At 37.3% G+C, this 23,751-nt stretch overlaps 1 protein-coding gene across 1 annotated transcript; it reads left to right on the forward strand.

Moving 5' to 3' along the window:
- The first annotated feature begins 1,554 nt into the window (after window positions 1–1,554).
- CLDN16 (claudin 16) lies at window positions 1,555–23,523 on the forward strand. Its single transcript, XM_047098696.1, is given in 7 exon segments — window positions 1,555–1,695; window positions 1,698–1,748; window positions 1,750–1,884; window positions 15,299–15,401; window positions 18,681–18,845; window positions 22,475–22,666; window positions 23,390–23,523. Coding segments are annotated over 7 exon segments (921 nt in total).
- The last annotated feature ends 228 nt before the right edge of the window (window positions 23,524–23,751 follow it).

Genomic DNA, 23,751 nt, shown 5'->3' on the forward strand with positions numbered 1-23,751 from the left:
GCTGCCTTACACCATAGATAATTCCATTCTTGAATGAACACTTCAAACAATAAGCACTATTTTTCCCAATTGTTAAGTAAAATAAGTCAGTAAAATTAGTAAAATTGAAAGCATCTCGAGTGCAACTTACAAACTAACAGTAACTACCTCTAACATATGTATCCTCGTTTATGGTGACAGTTAAGTTTATCTTCCACATATGGTTTTACATAAACTTATGCATTTACTCTTAACTTTAAATTTACATTTTTATATATTTGAACACAAATGAATCAAAATGAGAAAATAACAAATTTCAGTTATAAAAAGTTATTATTTTAATATATGAAGGATAGTGTATCAATACTGATTTTAGCCTTTTACCCTAAATAGTATAACCCAATCATTTTTAAGTTGGAAAAAAAGTAATCCTTCCTTGAGCTGTTCCTATAATAACTATCTTAGTAGCTGAGTCTTCCCAAAGTAATGGCCTATTTGTAATTCTTTTCCTGTTCCTCACCACCCTCTTCTTTTTCTATCTCACCCCTTTTGTATTCTCTCTCTTGGATTAAGAACCATGTAATATAGTTTTAATTATTACACTTAAGTGCTGTGTTTTAGTTTAGAGAAGTCTATCTGATTATGATAAAATGGGTGTGTGTATGCTCTTCTAGGTATTTTAAAAAGACTACTGGTTATGGAATATTTTTACCCAATAAAACTACCCATTCAGATAAAAGTAAAGCTCCAGTTGTATATGCTATATCAAAAACTTTTTAAAAATGTTTTTCCCTAACATAAACAGGTGTTTTTGTTCGTTTGTTTGCTTGTTTTTTGACATGCATTCAGTCAGGAATATATGGGAGAAAAGTAATCATATAAGGACTTCTTGGTCATGTTAATATTTGCCACTTAACTACTTTTGTTGGATACTGTCCTAAATGATATACAGACACAATATCAGACAATTCTCACAAATGTCTCATGAAGATGGCATTAGTACCTCCAGTTTTCCAGAACCCACAGCCCAAGTGCCCTCTGTCTATAAGCTTCAGAGCAAGGATTTACACACAGAACTGACGATGAAACTGCGCACGCCTTCCCACTCTGTGGTGCCAGAAGGTTAGGAACTGTGACTCCACCTGGGGCGAGGGTGCTGGAAACCCTTCAAGGAGCTGTTCTGCCCAACACTGTGGAATGCAAACTCCCTTGAGCAAACACTTGTTTAGCATAGTTTCACCAGTGGCCTGTCTGTCCAAGGTAGTCAACGAATATTAAAATAGTCCTCATAATAAAAGAGCACTCAGTCAACCGTGTAGCCTCCTTACTGAGGGGGAGGAGAATAGCTCACTTTCCCTGGAGGGCCTGAGAAAGATCGGTTTACAGGCATCAGCATGGGGTGTGACCCTTCTTCTCTCCATCTTGGCACTGGCACGTGCCTCGGGTGACCATCACCTCACATTAGCCCACAGTCTGGCCAGAAAATGTTACCACGGTGCCTTTTCTCCCCCACCCAAAACACACTCAGCCCTTTCACTGACCTGGCTTCTGATTGGAGGCTGGTTGCTTTGGATAATGACCTCCAGGACCCCTCTGTGGGTTACAGCCTGTTCGCGTTACTCTTACCACAACTTAAGACGTCTGCGGTGGGGTGTGAGGAAAAGTAAAAGACCGGTATTTTCACATCCCCAGGTACCAGAAGCTCAGAAGACTGACAACGTTCCAGCCACCTGAGTGGGCCCAGGGCTCGCAGCTGCCCATGTGTCCCTTCCAGACAGGCTGCTTGCTAAAATGAGGGATCTTCTTCAGTACGCCGCCTGCTTCTTTGCCTTTTTCTCTACTGGGTTCTTGGTTGTGGCCACCTGGACAGACTGTTGGATGGTGAATGCTGACGATTCCCTGGAGGTAAGAAGTCAGCACCTTCTTTTTCTGACCCAAGCCTGTCCAAATTTTCTCTCAGCCCCGCTGTCTCAGGATGCTTACTGGGGATAGAAATAATAGCCAACATGGATGGACTTACTCCTTACTTACTACTTACTGAGTCTTATGTTAGCTCATTTAATCCTCACAGCTGATCTATGAGGTAGGCATTGTTATTATCCCATTATATAGATGAGGTAACTGGATAATCCCTCTTTTTTCTTAAGGATAAGTGTAATTACATAATCCCTGCCACTGAGTCTTCTAGAAACTCACCTCTTCCACTGCTGCTTATACTAAATTAGAATAACATTCCAGTGACAGCCTTTCTCATAACCATTTTCTAATTTGGATGACAGCATTATGACTGGCTTCTCTTAAAGAGTGATAATCTAAGAAATTGAGTAATCAGGCTCAAGGTGTATAAAAACCTACCCATTTCCTACATAAGAGGAATTGTTATTTTAAGGTGTTTCCAAGTAGGAGTGAGAGGAAGAACAAATCTTTCCAGTGGGTCCCAAAGTACGGGGGACAGATATGGATTTAAGAAACTTTCAAAAATAAGTTGCTCTTGGAAGCCAACTGTTAACACAAATGAGTGAGTGGTTCACATTTGCAGATTTTATTTTTCTTACTGGAGAAGCTCAGAAAGAAAACATTTTGAAATTTACAGTAATTTCCTGCGGCTATAGGAATGTGAGGAAGGTAGAACTGATTAAAAATCAAATCTTCAAAATCAGCTACTATTCATTAGTGAGGTTTCAGAAAAAGTAGGTAAGAAAAGAAACAATATATCAGGAACTCAATGACTATGCAACAACCCATTCTACTCTCTTACTTATATCCTGAGGGGAACAATTTGTTCTAACAAATGCTATAATATCACCTCTATGAAGTTTAGGAAAGATACCCAAGAGCTAGTTTATATATTTTTTCTCCTAATTTTATTTATTAGACTCGCATGTTACAGTTAGAAACAGAAGGTAATGACCTTTCTATTCTGCTGTGTATTATTTTGGCTTTATTTATTTATTTATTTATTTATATTTAGCTTTTAATTTTCCTCTGACTTCTACATGGCATTTCAAAACCAACAGAGTTATAAATGCTTCTTTAGAACTAGAAAATTATGTGCCTGAAAATTGTGATAGAATTGAAATACTGCAAAGGATGTGTGCTATATGTGAGTCCAGTGATGTATTTTATCTGGCCTCGCATGTAAGTGGTGAATGAAAAAAAGAATGCCTTTTGAACAGTGCTCAGAGAAAAGTGCAGATAAAAATGTCTGCTGCTATTAGCTCCCCAGAATCCAGACTGCCAGTAGTAGGAGATTAATTTAGAAATATATTGGACTCTAGCACACTCAAAATTATTTTTGAAAAATATGCAAAATCTCATCTAAAAGCACTGTTAAAATATTTTCTGAAACAATTTGAAAATCTTTCTGCTTAAGCCGACAGAAATACTAACTTCACTTGGCAAGAATGGAAGTTTAGGAAGGGTCAGACCTTGCTGAGGGAGATTGAGAGTCCCGGCATTTAAAGCATTTTCTTGCTTGTATTTCAGTACATCCAACCAATTTGCCATCTGCTCTGTGCAAGAACACTTCTAGTTAAAATGAATGGTATGAGCAGTCCAGGTTATTCACCTCGAGTAAATCCTTGCTAACTTTGGACAAGAGTTAGTATTTCTTAGCTTCTTTCTTATTTCCCATACTTGAAACATACTATGCAAACATTCTCCAAGACGCTTCCACATTAAAAGAAAAACTGTAACAAATGAGGCTTCTGCTCTCCAACAATCTCTATTTGTCAGTATTTTCAATGTGACAGGGACCTCTTGTAATAATTGCTCCTTCAGTTGGCCAATATGTGAAGACATACAATTATCCACAGATTTCAGTGTTCGGATACCCACTGACTCAAGTCTATTACTCTCGCTCCTTGCTTCCTTCCTTATGTATGTATCATTTTTGGTCCACATGAGCAGCTCACTTTAAACAACTATTAGACAAAAGTTAACACAGTAAAAGTGCTTTAAAAAAACCCACCTGTGCAGTATTTAAGCAAAAAGGAGTATTATGAATTTTTAGCTTTGTTAGCTTTGTTAATCTTCTAGAGTGATGGAGATGGAAAATGGAAAATGGATTCAACAGTTCAATTCAAAGTAACAAACATGGAATGTATGACATATAAAAAGTACTGGGCTAATCTTCCTAGGGGAGGCAAAGATAAAGCGGGAATGGGTCATGCCTTCTAGGAGTGGACATTTAGTAGAGAAAAAAGATACACATGGAACTATAATGAAAGGCATAGGCCAGTTCATATTTGAGAAAGAAATGAACAATATACCATTGAAGCAAAGAAGATAGAATGATTATTTCCTGTTGAGGACATTGAAGCTGGCCTCAGGGAGGAAAAGGCATTTGAGCAAAGCCTCCAAAAGGATTTCAAAAGGTAGAAATGGCAGCAGGGGCCTTCTAGACGAGAGGATACATGGCAAAAGTACAGAATGAGTAAAAACTCAAGGCTTGTTAGAGGATTAAGATGAATAACCGGGAGCACAAGGCAGAAAGAGCTCAAATACTCTTTTGTCTTACTACAGCATACTCAAAATAGTATAAAACATTATTTTGCCTTACTCATGCCTCCGTTGAAGAAAGTTCTTTGCATTAAGTAAAAATGTTAGGAGAAAAGAAATGGCACACGGATGGCACAGTGCACAGCTCCAAACCAGGGACCAGGGGCCCTGCTCCTCCATTACTGATTCCTGTGTCTCTGGGAGGACTGATGCAGTGGAAAGATCTAGGGCTTCGAGATTATTCCAGCCTGTGTTCGCATCTTACCTGTCTTCCATTGAGCAAGCCCCAGCTCTGTCTTCAATTAGCTCGGTTTCTTCAATTAGAAGATGAAGTAAACTCCATAGTTTTAAGATCCTTCCTCAGTCTTCATGTTGTTTAACACAAGGACTCCTTGACTATGACTGTCTGTGATCCCAAAGTCATGGCCACTCACTGAAGGACCCATGGTGTCTACAGTCTCCCCAGAAACTTCCATCTGGAATCTAATGCAAACCTTCTCTGTTTCTGTTACTTCCTATGTTCTTCCTTCCATATTACTCCATTCCTCATTACTTATTTCTTCTTGTCCTTCCCTCCACCCTCTTTTTCTCGATACTTCCATTCTCCTTTTTTCCCTGTCTCCTTTCTTCCCTCTTCTACCCCTTATGCTCTTCATCTCCTTACTTATTCTTTTTCCTTCCCATAATTTCCCCCTCATCTCTGTTTCCTTCCCTCTCTCTCTCTGTCCCTTTATTATTTTCTTCCTATCTTCTTTCATTCCACAAATACTGTTTGATACCTCTGTCCCCTGGGGTTGCCGTGTGAACAGGTTTGGAAGGAATATGTGACCTGGATCTACCTTGGGTTGTCCCAACATTACTGGGAGTTATGGGCAAGTGAACTGAAAGTTACCATACGGTGTGACAAGTGCCATGATAACAAATAACTCTGAGTGACTGGCTCACCCAATCTTAGAGAATGAGTAAAGGCAACCCAGAAGAAACACCTAGCGTAGGACCTAAGGACAGGTAAGTAAGGAAGAAGTAGAGAGTATTGCAAGCACAGGAAATGGTATGGGCAGCGATCCAGGTATGAGAGTAATATATGTGGCTTTGGACTATGTCAGCATGGTAAGAATTTCCAATGTAGGTAGGAGACTATAGGAGCTTGGTCATCAAAGGCTTTGTGTTCAAGTAAAATATAGATCTTACACTGTAGTGAAAGGTGTTTCACTGTAAACAAATAAGCACATGTGTTTTACAAATATCAATTGTTGTGGCTACTTATGGGGAAAGGTTAGAATGAATAGAAGGAAATGTAGGAGACTAATTGGGAGGTCTTTGCCGTAGAACAGGAGGGAAACATTGATGGCTTGGACTAGTGAGGCAGCAAGCATAGAGAGACGTGAAGATATGGGAAGCTCTAAAGAACTTGAATGGATAGGATTAATAAGTGCATGTGGAGAAAGGAGCTGATTCAAGGGACAAGCCAAGGTTGAAATCCACTTTACTGTTTTTAAGCAATTAGAGGAATGGTGGAGTCACTCACCAAGAGCTCAAATGGAGGAAAACGAGTCTCTGTACAGAAGTCATTAAGCAGCAATGTCCCTGGACCATCCCACTATTTTTTCGTCACTGAGATTATTATACAGCACCTCGAGGGGGCCAGGAGTACAATGCTTTCTAGTGGCAAAGTTCACAGGTTGGACTTGATGTGAGAGGACCCTAGATTAAATCCCACACTCCCAGGCAATACCTGTATGCTTTTAAATAGCAGACATTTAAATTGCTATAAAGCACATTTTTTCTTCTGTAAAGGGAGGATAATAATGTAATAAGTGCCTCGTGAGGATTCAATGAGCTTGTGTACCTAAAGCATTTACCACAGTCCCGGGCAAATACAAATCAGTCAATAAACGAGAGATATATTATTGTCTATTTGCAGTTTATTGTTTTGTTTTTGTTCTGGAGGAGGAGATGACATTTTGTATAATGTTCACTGAAGGGAGAGATATGAGATTTAAGTTCTATCCCTGTGTTAGCTATCGATTCTCTTGGAGAAATTTTGTTCACTTCTCTGAGCTGTGGTTTGCCCATTTTTATACTTATGACTGTTTCCTTTTTATCTAACCAGGGAATAAGAGCAAACAATAGAGACAAAGTAGCATAAGTTACCTATTAAATGCATCTTAAAAAGAAAAATAAACTGAATTATTATTATTAGTTTGTTAACTATATTAGAAGATATGAAATTCTTCATATACCACACTTAAATAAAAAAAAGTAGTTTCTTGGCAAAGTTCTTTCAATTATCAGAGGGAAAGAATGTTTTCACAAGATTAATCCGTTTTCAGTTAATCTTGCATTAATTATTTACTGAGAATTTGCTATACACCAAGCACTATTATGATTAAAATTTTATTACCTCAAATGAAGGTTTCTCACATTTGGATTTATTTTATCCCCATGATCAGGTTCTTCCCTGGGATTTCTAATTACATTAATGATGCCGCAGTTGTTTTGGATATAAAATAAATGTTAAAATTATCATACCTGCATGTACTCTGATTATATATATATATATATATATATATATATATACTGGTTTTACTTTCCCGACTCATTGCAAACTCATTCAGCAGACATTGGCGGCTACAGATATTCTCTTGTTCATCTCATGATCTCCTCCTCTTCACACCAATTCCCACATCATGGAAACTCATGATTCACATGAACTGACAGGGCGCATCTATTAAGATACTTGGCATGTTTATGAAAAGAATGAATATAATGCGATGTGATCTTTGGAAATCACACATTGAGCCATAAATGAAAAGTATCTCTGTGGGGAGACCACCACCATTTTCTAGGCAAGGCTTTTTAATCTTAGTACAATTTAAAATTGTTGAAGATATGGATTTCGTCCCTTTTTTTAAAAAGGCAGGAATAAAAATCTAATTCTCTGGGATGTACAATAAGGTTGGTGAAGAGTGTATTCTGGTCCAGAGAATATAGCTTTTTCTGCCTGGTGCTTTAAATAAAGACAGAAATGAAGAAAAGAAGAGAGGAAAAAGTAAACTAATATTTTATTACCATTCACTCAGCAAACACTGATCTGTCACAACTGATGCAGTAGTCATTGCAAAGTTAGGATGCCACGCTTTCAGAAGCATTCTAAGATGATTAAACGTGTGATTTAAATAAACAATAAATGTTAAAACTGATATATTTAGGGGTGCCTGGATGCTTCAGTCAGGTAAGTGTCTGGCTCTTGTTTTCGGCTGGGGTCATGATCTCATGATTCGTGAATCTGAGCCCCACATCAGGCTCTGAGCTGACAGAGCAGAGCCTACTTGGGATTCTCTCTCCCTCTCTCTCTGCCCCTCTCTCACTCGTGTACTCTGTCTCTCTCTCAAAATAAATAAATAAACTTAAAAAAATGGAAATGTTTAGTTCAAATATGTAAATTAGGTAATATAACCATGAAGACCATTTTACCTACTAAGTAAGTATTATCTCGTTCTTGCCATTTTTACTTTTAGCCAGCCTCCCACAAATAAACTGGCAGAACTAAACCAAATGTATTTCAGCAAATAACTCGTGGCACATAAATGGAGAGGAAAGGAAAGGTAACATCTATTATGCTTACTTTAATCTTGCTTCTTTATCTTCATAAATGACTGTTTTGAGTTCTTTTAGACCTTGGGATAGTAATATATATATATATATATATGAGAGAGAGAGAGCATGAGTGGGGAAGAGGGGCAGAGGGAGAGATAGAAAGGGAGAGAGAATCTTAAGCAGGCTCCATGCTCAGCATTTATCCCTACATAGAACTTGATCCCAGGACCCTGGAATCATGACCTAAGCCAAAATCAGGAGTCATACACTCAAGTGACTGAGCCACCCAGGTGCCCCAATAATATAAAATATTAAAATGAAAAGTTCAGAATCCTGGTATAAAAAAAAAAACTCAAATGCATTTCATGTTAAAATTGAAATTGTCTCAAGTATTAGTAGTAAAGTATGTTATTTACTATGGAATTATTAAGGTTTTGCATCTTAATGAATATATCTAAGTAAATACTGGTAACAGCTAAGTTGTATCTTCCGTATTAAAGAACATTAACACAAGAATGGTAAAGTGGTGCGAAAAGCATAAATTCCTATAATATGTGTGTGCAAAGTGGTTTTTAAAATAGTACATCTTCATGGCTTCTTTTACTTTTCTTTTGGTTTATGCATACTTCTCTCTCTATGTATTATATTTACACACACATCTCAGTGCATATGCACTTATAACTTAATGCGCATTGACAAAGAAAAATCTTATTTTATAGTGGCCAGCCAACGATACATATTTATTAAAACTATTGAGTATATAAATATATTTTTCCCCACACAGCTGGAAGAAAAATAAATGCCGATTAATTAAAGTATTTTTAAGTTTCTCTAATTCCCAAAAGATATATAAAATACATGGAGGCAAGACAAACACATCCAGTACTACAGGAAACAAGACAAGGCAGGCAAAATTGTATGTTGCTGTCTGTAAATATTTCCAGAGTGACAAGGAAAAAAAATGGCAAAGACAAGGGTAGAGAAGCCTTAATGGGAAATTGCTAAAGAGATGGGAATAGGAAATCCCAGGATTAAGGAACTAATTTAGGATATTATAAATTCAACAGGGAAGAGACGTGGTCAGTATGGTGTCCTAAGAATTTTCTGAGTGGTATCCTGCTCATCCCGAGTCCTGTGGTAAACACTTACTTCCCAGAGCTGGTCGAGTAGATAGGGTCCAGCCTGACAATAAATCAGTATTAACTCTATAGTCTAAATCATAATTCTTTGACTCCTAGATTCAGCTGTTTTATCCATTCAGTCAAGTCAGAAGCATATATTAAGTACCAGTTGTGCATAGAGTGTATCAGTAACCATTGTCTAAAGACAGATAGTTAATGTGAATTTTAAAAAGTGACCAGGATGCCTGGGTGGCTCAGTCGGTTGGGCTTCTGACTTTGGCTCAGGTCATGAACTTGCTTTCGTGATTTGGAGCCCGTGTCAGGCTGTGTGCTGACAGCTCAGAGCCTGGAACCTGCTTCGAATTCTCTCTGCCCCTCCCCTGCTCGCACTCTGTCTCTGTCTCTGTCTCTCTCTCAAAGGAAATAAAGATTCAAAAAAAAAAAAAAAGAAAGAAAGAAAGAAAGAAAAAGTGACCAATTTTTTTTTTCTTAATAAACATCTTTTGAGCATCCATTATGTTCCAAGCAGGAGGGTCTGTAAGCTCCTTGAAGCGAGGTGCCATACCTTTCTTGGGCTTTGCTTTATCCCCAGCATTTTGTTAGTCTGTTGACTGGCACATGGCAGATCTTCAATGAATATAGTTTGAAAGAGGACAACAGACAGACTTGGGAGACAGATGTCTGCAAATGCACAGAAGAATAGTAATGCAATATTGTAAATACTATAGAAAATATGCACAGATTATGGTATGATCTAGGAATAAATTAACCCTAGCTGGAGAAACTGGGAGAACTTCTTGGAAGAAGGAGTATCTTTGAAGTGCCATTTGAAGGATAGGTAGAAATTTGACAAATTGAAGGCAAAGGGAGTCATTCTCATTATTATACACGAGGAGTGAGTTAAATGCTGTTAGGAACCAGGTAACCAACATCCTTGAGAGAGGCAGATTGGGGGAGGAGGGAGGGGAGGAAAACTGTGAGTACAAGCCCCATCTAAAGGAAGCAGCCAGTCCCTTGGCGCTAATCATTGTTATGTGGGACTGAGGAGTCCAGGTGGCCAGCATGACTAAGTTGCCAAAGGAAAGCAGAAATATGGACTGCTCTATAAGATCTCTGTTTTACTATTGTAATTAAATAATATTAAGATATTTATGCCAGCCTCATGTTTGTGACTTGTGCTTTTATTGTTACATCTTGGATAAACTGAGTTCTCCCCATTTAGGAGATAATCTCCTCACGTCAGGACAGATATTCATTGAAATAATATAGAAATCCCTCTAGTATCATTATCTGTATTTAATAATGTATAAATTGCATGTTAAAAGAGTAAGCTTAAAATTGCAATCTTCTATTTTGAATGACCCTGCAAGATAAGAATTATTAGTTAACATTTTGCATTTTTGCCCTTTAAGAAAGGTTAATCATAATATTTGAAGCATCAGTCTCCTTTTTAAACAGAACCTTGTCTTAAAACTTTTAAGAATTTAGATTTACTTGCCTTTGAGAGAGTTCTTAATAAGCTTCTGTATAACACAGGAATAAGTAAGTGAAGATTATATATTATAGCCAAGGAGGGCTTCCCTAAATATGATAAATACCATAAAAAATTTTAACCTTGTCTTTGTGCACAAAGGCACCTTTAAGGGTGTCTCCAGTAAGTGCTATATTAACACAGAAGTTTAGTTAATTACAGCCACTATTCTCACGTACCTTAACCGAGTGTGAATACCAAGCAATCTAATAGTGTGCCCCTGAGCATTAATACCTAATGAAATTAGATTCCTGTTTCCTCTAATGAGCTCATTGCTTTTCTAAATATGGTCATTGCAGGTAAATGATCAATAGCCTTGAAAATGACACCACTGCTGGATTATTTTGCCAAGAGACTCTTTTTTAGTGTAAAATGAGTATTCCTACATATATCTCTCAGGTTCCTTTCTAAATAACCTCATATATAAAAAGAAATACCACAGTAGGAGTGTTTGTTTGTTTGTTTTAATGGGGCTATGTTAGACAGCAGGAATTATGGACAGTCACTGTCTAATTATGGAACAGTGACTTCAAATCCGTATAACCTAGCTCTAGTTAGTGTAAACTGGATCCAGTATGTTCTTGTTAATTGAGGGACTGAACAGGAATAAGCTATGAGAAGTCCTGTTTTCTATTTCAGTATAACAGCTCTGTACCAATCATATCTACTGTATTTGTCTCCTAGGGCTGCCATAACAAATTACCACAATTTGGTGGCTTAACTCAAGAGAAATTTATTCTCTTGCAGTTCTGGAGGTTACAAGTTTGAAATCAAGGTGTTGACAAGGCTGTGCCCCCTCTGAAGGCTCTAGGGGAGAATCTGTTCCTCTCGTCTTCTGGCTTCTGGTCACTACTCCATTCCTTGATTTACAGCCACATCACTTCAATCTCTGCCTCTGGTCATATTACCTTCTTCTCTATGTGTCTCTCATTAAAGCACTTGTCATTAAATTTGGGGCCCACCCGGGTAATCCAAGATGATCTCATTACCTCAAGATCCTTAACTCCACTACATATGCAAAGTCCCTTTTTCCTTTTTTTTAAATATGAAATTTATTGTCAAATTGGTTTCCATAAAACACCCAGTGCTCATCCCAATAGGTGCCCTCCTCAATACCCATCACCCACCCTCCCCTCCCTCCCACCCCTCATCAACCCTCCGTTTGTTCTCAGTTTTTAAGAATCTGTTATGTTTTGGCTCCCTCCCTCTCTAACCTCTTTTTTTTTTTCTTCCCCTCCCCCATGGTCTTCTGTCAAGTTTCTCAGGATCCACATAGGAGTGACAATATATGGTATCTGTCTTTCTCTGTATGGCTTATTTCACTTAGCATAACACTCTCCAGTTCCATCCACGTTGCTACAAAGGGTCATATTTCATTCTTTCTCATTGCCACGTAGTATTCCATTGTGTATATAAACCACAATTTCTCTATCCATGCATCAATTGATGGACATTTAGGCTCTTTCCATAATTTGGCTATTGTTGAGAGTGCTGCTATAAACATTGGGGTACAAGTGCCCCTATGCATCAGCACTCCTGTATTCCTTAGGTAAATTCCTATCAGTGCTATTGCTGGGTCAAAGGGTAGATCTATTTTTAATTTTTTGAGGAACCTCCACACTGTTTTCCAGAGCATCTGCACCATTTTGCATTCCCACCAACAGTGCAAGAGGGTTCCTGTTTCTCCACATCCTCGCCAGCATCTATAGTCCCCTGATTTGTTCATTTTGGCCACTCTGACTGGCGTGAGGTGGTATCTGAGTGTGGTTTTGATTTGTATTTCCCTGATGAGGAGCGACGTTGAGCATCTTTTCATGTGCCTGTTGGCCATCTGGATGTCTTCTTTAGAGAAGTGTCTATTCATGTTTTCTGCCCATTTGTTCACTGGATTATTTGTTTTTCGGGTGTGGAGTTTGGTGAGTTGTTTACAGATTTTGGATACTAGCCCTTATCTGATATGTCATTTGCAAATATCATTTCCCATTCCGTTGGTTGCCTTTTAGTTGGCATTTCCCATTCCGTTGGTTTTGTTGATTGTTTCCTTTGCAGTGCAGAAGCTTTTTATCTTCATGAGGTCCCAATAGTTCATTTTTGCTTTTAATTCCTTTGCCTTTGGGGATATGTCAGGTAAGAAATTGCTGCGGCTGAGGTCAGAGAGGTTTTTTCCTGCTTTCTCCTCTAGGGTTTTGATGGTTTCCTGTCTCACACTCAGGTCCTTTATCCATTTTGAGTTTGTTTTTGTGAATGGTGTAAGAAAGTGGTCTAGTTTCATTCTGCATGTTGCTGTCCAGTTCTCCTAGCACCATTTGTTAAAGAGACTGTCTTTTTTCCATTGGATGTTCTTTCCTGCTTTGTCAAAGATTAGTTGGCCATATGCAAAGTCCCTTTTTCCAAAAAAGATAACATCCAAAAATCCATAGGTTCTGGGGATTAGGGCTTAGACAAATCTTTGGTGGGAGAAGTGAGGGAGGGGGCATCATTCAACCCATCATACCTACCCTTCTTCACTTTGATTGTGGTTAGTTAGCAATGTTGAACACTGTCACTACTCAGGTTGTTACGATGTTTAAGTACTTTACTAAATTCACTTATGAGCAAATCATTTATATTGTGTGTTTGTAATTTTTTAATTCTTATAACTATCCTAGCACTATCTCCTTTACACAGATAAGAAGATTGAGGCTCAAAAAAAGGTAAGATCTTGCCCAAAGATACAACACATTTAAAAAGTGTCAACTTAGATTTAAAGTCTATACTTTTTTAGTGGCAGCTTAAATTGCATGCATATCTAACTTGAGATGCTCACATCCATCATTAAAAAATTGGTATGTTAACTTTCACAAGGTAGATCTGTGTTAAATTTTTGGTTACTGCAGTTCCTGAGGCAGATAATATCCCCAAAGCATCCCTTCAGTTTTAGCCTTAGGAAGAGCAAGCCAAAGTGAAGGTTTGTAGAATAATAGCCATAGGACAAGATTAAAGTTAGGGTTTATAACCCTTCACCCCAAGCTATCTTCTCATTTTCAGTGCTGGAGTACTCTAGCCTGAAACGGATTTGGAATTTCTTAAAATGGTTTTAAGTATACTGCGGTGCTTAAGAGCAAGCACACAGATTGCCGTATTTGTGAACTATGCTTGCCTGGGGTTATCACTTACCTTTTCTATTCCTCATTCTCCTTATTTGTAAAATAGCTGATAGTAATTGATGTCTCACAGGAGCAGTTAAGGAATAAATGGGATAATAATATACTTAAATAGTAACTGTTTCACAGTATGGACTCAATATAGATTTATTATTACTGATTATGTGTATTTTACCTATAAAAGGACAATAGAAGTACAACATTGACATTTGTAGTGGAAGAACAAGCAGTAAAGTTTTATTTGGCACACAATACACCTGCAAGGTAGAACACCAAGCAAAGCTTCAAAGCACAAATATTCCCTGATACGGTTTCCTTTTGCAGATCAAAGGGTTTTATGTCCCTTCCTTTCTTCTTCACACCAATTTTAATCTCCCCGCTTTGGCATTTCTCTTCCCACATTGTTATTTAGTCTTTCTTTAAGGAAAAAAAAATAAGTTTTTATTTTCCAAGATAATTCTTGGTTAAATTTTACTAAACTATTCCCAGAATCCCAAGGTAATGTGAATCTGTAATTGAATCAGGACAAACAATCATATTAGCTCTGTTCCATATGCATGAGCTGTGTCAAGAATATTTGAAACTATTTCCCATTGGCATGTTTACAATTTTAGGAAATCTTTTGTGACGTGCAGCTTACAGATAAAACATGGAATGGCTCTGGGCACTGGTGTCTTTTAGCTCTAGGTGGACACTTAGAATCATCTGCACTATGATTCTAAGTAAAACTGGTTTCCAGCTGTCAGGTTCTATGACATTAATGCTCAGTTCGTTCGCATTCATATCATAGCTGGAACATTTGTAATGTGTCAGTGGAGCAAAAAGGAAGAAGCTGTGGGTCTTTATATTTCATTTGTTGCTGTCCTGAGGTATGGCATTCTTTGGCAATTATTGTAAAATTGTGAACTTCATTTACAATAATACCTTTCTTCATGGGACTCAGTGTTTATCGGGGTGAAAAATTAATGTACATTCTTAATAGACTCAGGACGTCAAGAGTTAGCATTTATTGTTATATTGATTTTATTTATTTATTTATTTATTTATTTATTTTTGATGAAAAATGTCAGCAGAGGAAAAGTGACTTAAGTTGTCCCCATGTGAAACCATGACTCCACGATCGAACCAGCTATAGACATTTGCCTATATGTAATGAAGACTTTATCTAGTTAGGTACCACTGCCCCCCTCTCCACCCCATCAGGAAGTGAATTCATTTCCTGGTGGAGAAAGCCTTTAGTTGTTAGTGCTTAAGGGAAAATACTGTAAAACACATTGTGTTTGTTGTAAATGAAATTCTGATCACGCTTGCAACCAATGTACTTTACTATCAAACGCACAACAGCCAAGGTCTTCCTTTGATCGAGGGGAACTAAAGTGTGCCTGCATGAGTTGTTTCACACAGTGTCTTCTCCCAACATCTAGGTGAGCACCAAATGCCGAGGCCTCTGGTGGGAGTGTGTCACGAACGTTTTTGATGGGATTCGCACCTGTGACGAGTATGATTCTATCCTTGCCGAACACCCCTGTATGTATGCCTTAGACAACCCCCTTGCCAAGGAGGGATCCCAAACAGGTTTTCATTGTGTGTGTGTGTGTGTGTGTGTGTGTGTGTGTGTGTGTTTCTACAGAACTATGGTAAAGTTCTGTCTCATTTTAAATGTTTCCATAAAAAGTTCAGAAACGTGAATTGAAACACGTTGGGCATATTTTATCTTTTTCCATATTGTATACATTCTTTTAAGGTAAAAATATTAACTTCCTCATCTCTGCCCCCCTCCCCCCAAATACCTGGCAGAGTGTCTTACACACAGTAGACTTAAAGTAAACACTTTTTAAATTGAGATGAATTCTTCAGGTTGTGGTTACTGGAGGATTAGAATTGACACATTAGATGAAAACCATTTCAGAGATGTTTTTTAGCTGTGATGTAAGTCAAATAGGAAGTTGACAGTAATTCATTGAGAGAGTTGCTGAGAAAGAGAGAAGGTGGAAACAGAGGGGGCAGAGACAAAGAGAAAAACAGACATGGAGATAGGCAAAGAGAGACACACAGATTATAGGATCAGGGAATGAAAAGAATCAATACATATGACACACAATTAACAGAAATAGTAAAGCCAGCTCCTTCTTCTTCCTAACCTTTAGCTTTAAATTTTAATTAGGTGTTAACAAGGTCCATATTTCTATGAATAAAGAGGTTTCATAGATGAAAAAATGCTATCATTGATTCTCTCAGTTTTTCTCCACAGCAGATATTTATTTATTTAGAACATTGAATCATGCCAAGAAATACTGGTGCTGTTGTTCAAGCTAATTGGTTTTGGTCTCCTTCAAAGCAGATGACGGGGTATGTTAGAGCATGGCAACTTCTTTTCTGAAGATAAATGAAAAGCAAATGCTTGGAATGTGACTTTTCCCCTGGACAGCTATTTCCATCCAGGGATAAGCACTTAAAAGGAGCAGTGCTCTAAAATATCTTCTTCTGCTATTTAGGATTTGAGTGTTTTTTTTTTAACCTAATTCATAAAGCCTATATTTCATTTTTTCTGAAACTTCTTCATTCTTTCTCTTTTTCCCTCCTTGTGGTAACCTACTTCTATCCACGAAAAAGCATGATTTGGTCAATAAAAATGTAAGTTTATGTGGACACTAGGCTATTCCAGAAATGTGGTGCTATGGTGGGAGCGGAGAAAAAAAATAAAGATAAAATATTTCAAACTTGTAAATGTTGTTATGTACATTTATACAAGAATAACAGAAAATCACTCATAAGCTTACTGCACAGAGAAAACTGCTGATTGTATTTTTAAACATTTCTTTTTTTAATCTTTTGCCTGCACTAGCTCACATTTTAAAATATGTTCTTACCTATTAATTTCAAATAATATCTTAAAAAGTAATTACTTTTGTTTAAGAAATTCCATCATGTGCTTAGAGACTACAGATACAAACATGTATTCTAAGAAAATAACAACTATACCCTCTAAGTTAGGATATTACCTATAAAATTTTACTTTTAGTCTTTGATATCTTTTATAGAATCACAATTAGATAACTTTTCCCACTGTCCTATGGACCTAGGATATACAGACCCAGACAAATTTTTTTTTCAGGGCTCTTGTTGATATAGTTAATTTGAGTTCCCTTTTCTCCAGTCAGAATATTTAACATTATTCTAGCAGCCAGTTCTCAGACAGTACCTGGGAAAAAATTTCCTGGTTCGTTAGCATTAGCAGTCTGCCTGCAGAGCTGCCCTCTTAGAACTGGACAGGCCATAAGGCTGGCTGGATAACACCACAGACATGAGTCCTGGAGTTCTACAGAGCATCAGAAATCATGCTGTATGTGGGATCAAGGCTTGGAGAGGGGAAAACCAGGGTCACAATTTCAAGGTGTCCCATCCAAAGGCAATCCTGGCCCTATTGGTCCCAGGTCCAAAAGGGACTTAATATTTAAGGAAGGCACTCCAAGGTGTGGGACTGCTTGGCTTGGGGTGCTGAGTAGGAGACCCACTTCTATATATATAGCCTAGTTAGGCACATATTTTTCTCTTTCTTGAAATTTGAGAAAAATAAGCCTTAGATTTGGCCTAAATTAGAAATATAAATCTAAATTTTTTGAAATAATGCCATATATTAAGATCTTAAATATTCACCTATTAATCAGGTAAAAGCTGATTTTATGCATTGATTTCCTCTTAGATGGATTATAAAGGTATTTTTTTTATTTTAAATAAATTGGCCACATTTTACAAGCAATCTATTACTAAATCAGCCCTAAATTTATCTCACCACTGCAGAAGAATTATTTAAAATACAAGGAAGCCCCCATCACTATGAAAATAAAACATAATTACAATACCCTCAAAAAGAATAAATTGTATTCCTCCTTTCCATTAGCGAGCTAAAATAGTAGTAGTTTTGACATCAGGTAATTAACCCTCCATTCCTGACAAAATTTCCCATTTTTAAGTTAGCATAACCGAGACTCACAGTTCAAGAGGTTTTCACATTTGAGGATGCTTCCACTGCAGAAGATGATTGCTACTATTCCACTTCTACTTACCTAATACCCTCTTCCCTGGACCTTCTACCACATATTCTCATTGGCCATAGTTGAAATTTGCTCAGTTGACAGTGCAAGATTAAAGGGTTAAGATGGAATGTTGGCCAAGAAGGGTCACCCCTGGAAGCGATGAAAAAGAATATGATCTGGCCTTTAGAAGTAGTCTTCGACTAAATAACAGAAGCTCTGTAGCTCCTCCTCCTTCTAAAGAGATGGCTTTAGAAGAGATGGCTCCCATTAGCCTGAACGGGCAAGAGACATCTTGAATCATTTTATCCTGCTCCCCTGTACCAAATTTTAACCAGTTATTTTAAGTATATTTTTCAATGGAACTTCAAACAACTGTAGTGATCGTTTATTTCTTAAATATTCATTGGGCAACTTCTGCAGAATAGATACTCTACTTTCAATTGAGTATTCAGCTATAATACTTGTGAACAAGTCTCATTCCAGAACAAGAAACAAACAAGGAAAAAGGTATTTAGTGTACACGATAGGCCAAGCATTTTGCTAGGGGGCCGACAAGTCTAAGTAATAATCAGTGCTTAAACAAATAATAATACCGATAATCTCATGATATTTTTGCATTTTATGAAAAAAAATCCAAGTTCATGCAAATTTAAATTCTAATTCAATGGGCATTTGTTAATGTATGTAATTATCTGTTTTTTGGCATACCTCTACATTAACGTGTTTCCTTCCTCTGACCATGATTTAACCACATGCCCTGATCTTCCAGTGAAGCTGGTGGTAACTCGAGCATTGATGATTACTGCAGATATTTTAGCTGGATTTGGATTTATCACCCTGCTTCTTGGTCTCCACTGTGTGAAATTCCTCCCTGATGAGCCATACATCAAAGTCCGCATCTGCTTTGTTGCTGGAACCATATTACTAATAGCAGGTACTCTCTGCACTAGGGATGGGGGTAGAGGTGCTCATCTACAGTCTTGAGATGAAGGAGGATGCTGTTGTGAAGCAGTTCATTTTTTTAAGTTTATTTATTATTAATTTTTGTTCCAAAGAGAGAGGAAGAGTACACGTGCACATGTGCAAATGAACAGGGGAGGGGCAGAGGGAGGGGCAGAGAGAGAATCCCAAGCAGGCTCCATAGTATCAGCGCAGAGACCAATGTGGGGCTCTATCTCATGACCCTGAGATCATGACCTAAGCCAAAATCAAGAGTCAGTCACTGAACCGACTAAGCTATACAGGTGCCCCGTGAAGCTGTTCATTTTAACATCATATGTGACTTGCTTTTCTAGATTGAAGGAATAAGGAGCACATCAGCCCTTCTTTCTTCAGCTGTGAAATCAGATCATTAATTTTTGGTACGATGTTAGATCAAAGTTTATTGAAGTCCTCAAACTATTTTTAACCATTTAAAAAGTTATATAATGGCTTAAAATTTTCAAATAATTTATTTTTTTTTTTAATTTTTTTCAACGTTTTTATTTATTTATTTTTGGGACAGACAGAGACAGAGCATGAACGGGGGAGGGGCAGAGAGAGAGGGAGACACAGAATCGGAAACAGGCTCCAGGCTCCGAGCCATCAGCCCAGAGCCTGACGCGGGGCTCGAACTCACAGACCGAGAGATCGTGACCTGGCCGAAGTCAGACGCTTAACCGACTGCGCCACCCAGGCGCCCCTCAAATAATTTATTTTTTATTATTCTTGAAGTTAAATCCTAAAGTCCCAAGGTCCCATCTCCTTACCTGTACCCACTGTAGGAGTAGGCAATTCTTTAGCAATTCTTTAGCAACTAAGTTGTGCCAAGTCCTATGTCAGGTTTTCTTATGTGCCAACCCATCTGAATGTAAATGTAACAATAAGCAGATTATATCTCCACTTAAGAGGCAGATGAATAAATGGAATTCTGAAGGATAATAAATCAAGCATGACTTATAAACAAGTCAAGAAGCACTTTACATGGTGTTTATTGATGAAAAAGCATCATTAAATTCTGTCATTAAATTCACTTTAGTCTTCCTCTGTCACAATATGATGTCTTCTTAAGACCTTAATGCAAGTTGGGAGAAAATACACTGTCCAAGAGATCAAAGTGCAGGAAGATTGAAAACCAATGGGCACACCCCCAGGGAGGAAACTATCTTTTTTTTTAATGGTAGTAGTGAAAATTTAGCAAAGCAAATATAAGTGATAACTTCACCAGGAAGTATAAAATGAATGGATAGGGATTTTGGAATTAAAAATACTTGCAGAGGTGTCTGGCTGGCTCAGTCAGTAGAGCATGCAATCTTGATCTCAGAGTTGGGAACTCGAGTTCCACGTTGGGGGTAGAGTTTACTTAAAAAAAATTTTTTTTAGGGGCACCTGGGTGGCTCAGTCGGTTAAGCGTCCAACTTCAGCTCAGGTCATGATCTTGTTGTTCCCGAGTTTGAGCCCCACATCGGGCTCTGTGCTGACAGCTCAGAGCCTGGAGCCTACTTCAGATTATGTGTTTCCCTCTCTCTCTCTCTCTCTGACCCTCCCCCACACATGTCTGTCTTTCTGTCTCAAAAATAAACATTAAAATTTTTTTTTTAATTTTTTTAATACTTGGAGATATATATATGTGATTTTTGACCTTAGGCCAGTTTCTTAACTGGTCTTCTTTACTTGATCTGCAAAATAAGGCCACGTCCCAGCAATAAAATCTATTCTGAATTGCTGTTGTAAAGATCCAGTGTGGACAGAGTGAGCCCATAGCAGAGAGCCTAACCCATCACACAGTCAAAACTGGGGCCTCCCTGAATTTTTTCACACAAGCATTGAGTCAAGGCCTGATGATCCTTAGGTTGTATTAAAAAACTATAAGAACTTAGTAAGTTTTCCTTTTTAAGACATTTATTCTCATGTCTAGGTTGGCCTAGTGATAACACAGAGCTTTTGTATGTAACCATGTGTTTTATTTAACAAATTTAAACACCATTTAATGCATACAGTTTTGTTTCAGAATACTTTTTGAGATATCATTATATATGCCACTTTTTATTTAAAAAAATAAAAATCAGCTAAATTTTAAAATATTAGTTGATGAAAAATTCCCTATAGGAATGGATGAAGAAATGATGAAATTAAATTTCCAGATATTGCCAAAGGCTTGAAATCATCATTTGAAATTACTATGCCAAGGTACCTGGGTGGCTCAGTCAGTTAAGCCTCTGCCTCTTGATTTTGGTTCAGGTTATAATCTCATGGTTCATGAGTTTGAGCCCCACATTGGGCTCCGTGCTGGTGGTGTGGAGCCTGCTTGGACTTCTCTCTCTTTCTCCCTCTCTCCAATCCCTGCCCCCCCACTCACTCTGTCTCTCAAAATAAATAAACCTAAAAAGAGAAGAAATTAGATATATATTATATAATTATATTATATTACATATAATAAATATATATATATATAATACACGAAATACTAACAGCATACATATATATAAATATATATGACATGCTATTTTCATATGGTATAAAATGAAATATATGCATATTTCATATATATATGTATCTATGTGTGTTATATGTATATATAATTTTACATAATCTCTAAGTTTTAAAAAAGGAATTTCCATCTTAAACCCATAGATTAGAAGTATTGTAGAAAATAGGTGGTAATTGATACTCTGTTATCTAAAGGTTATGTGTTCATTATCTGTCCTTAAACTTCTTGCATTAAACAACTGGGAAAATAATGCAATGAAATGGTGACTTAAATACATATCACAGACCCCCTAGAAAAGAATGTGAAACACCATTTTCACATAGCCTTTTGTTCTATAGCTCCTCACCTTTTTTTTCCCTGCACCTAAGCACTGATGTGCAATTTATACCTTTAAAGCAAGCGGACTCTACTGGCATCATTCCAAGCCATTCAAATTGTCAGATAGACTAATTTGGGGGGTTAAATTTTGTTTAAAAGGAACAAAATTTCTTAGTTTGTTCTCTCATGGTGTGTGGATGGTAGGTAAGAATTTATTTTAAAATAAAGACAATTTTTACTCCAGTTATTTGTTTTTAAGCCCAACAGACTAAAATTATTGACTTCAAAAAACATAGTTTCCATATGGGTGCTGATTATGTAGCTGACACAGCTTTAATTGTGGGTCCAGGGGGTGGTGCAGAGAAGAATAGAATATTCTTAAAGATATATACTTTTAATTAAAAAAATCAATAGAGTGAACGTATGCTGTGTATTATTTGTCTTCAATTTTGTGTTCTTTCTTTTTTTCTGTTGTTTTTCATATTTCCTTTTACACAGCATTCAAAATAACATGTGAGAGAGGAAAATTAAAGAAAACCACAATGATCATTTTAAGTTTACACAAACAGATGAACACTGCATTTTAAAATTTTTGTATTTCTCTTTATGTATAAACTGATACATAATTTGGAAGAAACACAAAATAGAAAGCAATTATTATTGCCCCCCCAAATGATTATTACCCCTCTCTAAATGATGCCATCCATTTTGGGTAGCAGTCCATGAACTTACATTTGGAAAGCCTGTATTATTTTAGCAACTTTTCTTTCTTTCAGGTGCCCCAGGAATCATTGGTTCAGTGTGGTACGCTGTTGATGTTTATGTAGAACGTTCTTCTCTGGTTTTGCACAATATATTTCTTGGCATCCAATACAAATTTGGTTGGTCTTGCTGGCTTGGAATGGCTGGGTCTCTGGGTTGCTTTTTGGCTGGTGCTGTCCTGACATGCTGCTTATACCTCTTCAAAGGTAAGAACAAAATAAAATAGCACACTTACTTGCCTCCATTATCAATCTTCCCAATCTGGTAGAAACAGTTCTCACCAGTGCAAAATAATGTTGCTTACTTGATCCTTACCTCTTATAAAAAATGACACTTGAGAAGTTTCTGTTGTTCAAGGAAAACTGATTTGCAATATTCAAGCCTCATACCTCATAAGTGGTATATTGGGTGAAAAAACCACATCTATAACTGTATCCAATATCTAAATATATAATGATGATTTCAATGTGTTCATAATCTTATATATCTAACTTCATCTAATCTACTAAATTTATCTCTAGAGTTAAACAGAGAAGTAGACTGAGAGCCAAGTCAAATATTTCTTGTTAAAAAATATAATGTATTACTATTGGGTTTCTAAAAATATTGTTAAAAAGCAAGAAAATCCATCTCCTCATCAGGAAAGAAGGAAGCAGGGAAGGAAGGAAGAAAAGAGAAAGGAAGGAAGGAAGGAAGGAAGGAAGGAAGGAAGGAGAGAAAAAGAAGGAAAGTACCTAAGCTTTAAATCTAAAAATAACTTTCCAGATGAAAATCTTAGATTTTATTCTAGGGTTCTTCTTAGATGATTCCTTCTTAAAGTATTTATATTTTCGTCTCTTTATGAGAAGAATGTGTAAAATGACATTTTTCCCCAAAGTTCACTGAATCGTAATTATTTCTATACAACTTCATTTATCTCTTTCCAACAGATGTTGGACCTGAAAGGAACTATCCGTATTCCATGAGGAAAGCCTACTCAAATGCAGCTATTTCCATGGCCAAGTCATACGTAGCCCCTCGGACAGAGACCGCCAAAATGTATGCCGTGGACACGAGAGTGTAAAGTGCCACACATCAGTCTGTGTATATATGTTCCTGAAATGATCAATCAATATGTTTAGGTTAATACGATAGCAGGTTGATCTAGGAGCACTTACTTAGTCCTCATGTTCAACTAAGTTAATTGCTCAGCTTAATCAGGAAGTTTGATTCTGCTATCACTGCTCCTTTTCTGTTATTCCCATATTCTCCCTCCTTTCCACCCTCCTCTTGCACATGCTCACATACACTT

Source organism: Lynx rufus, unplaced genomic scaffold (assembly GCF_022079265.1).
Source record: "Lynx rufus isolate CCGP_SWC_20201006 ecotype Redwood Valley unplaced genomic scaffold, mLynRuf1.p SCAF_5, whole genome shotgun sequence".
Lineage (NCBI taxonomy): Eukaryota > Metazoa > Chordata > Mammalia > Carnivora > Felidae > Lynx > Lynx rufus.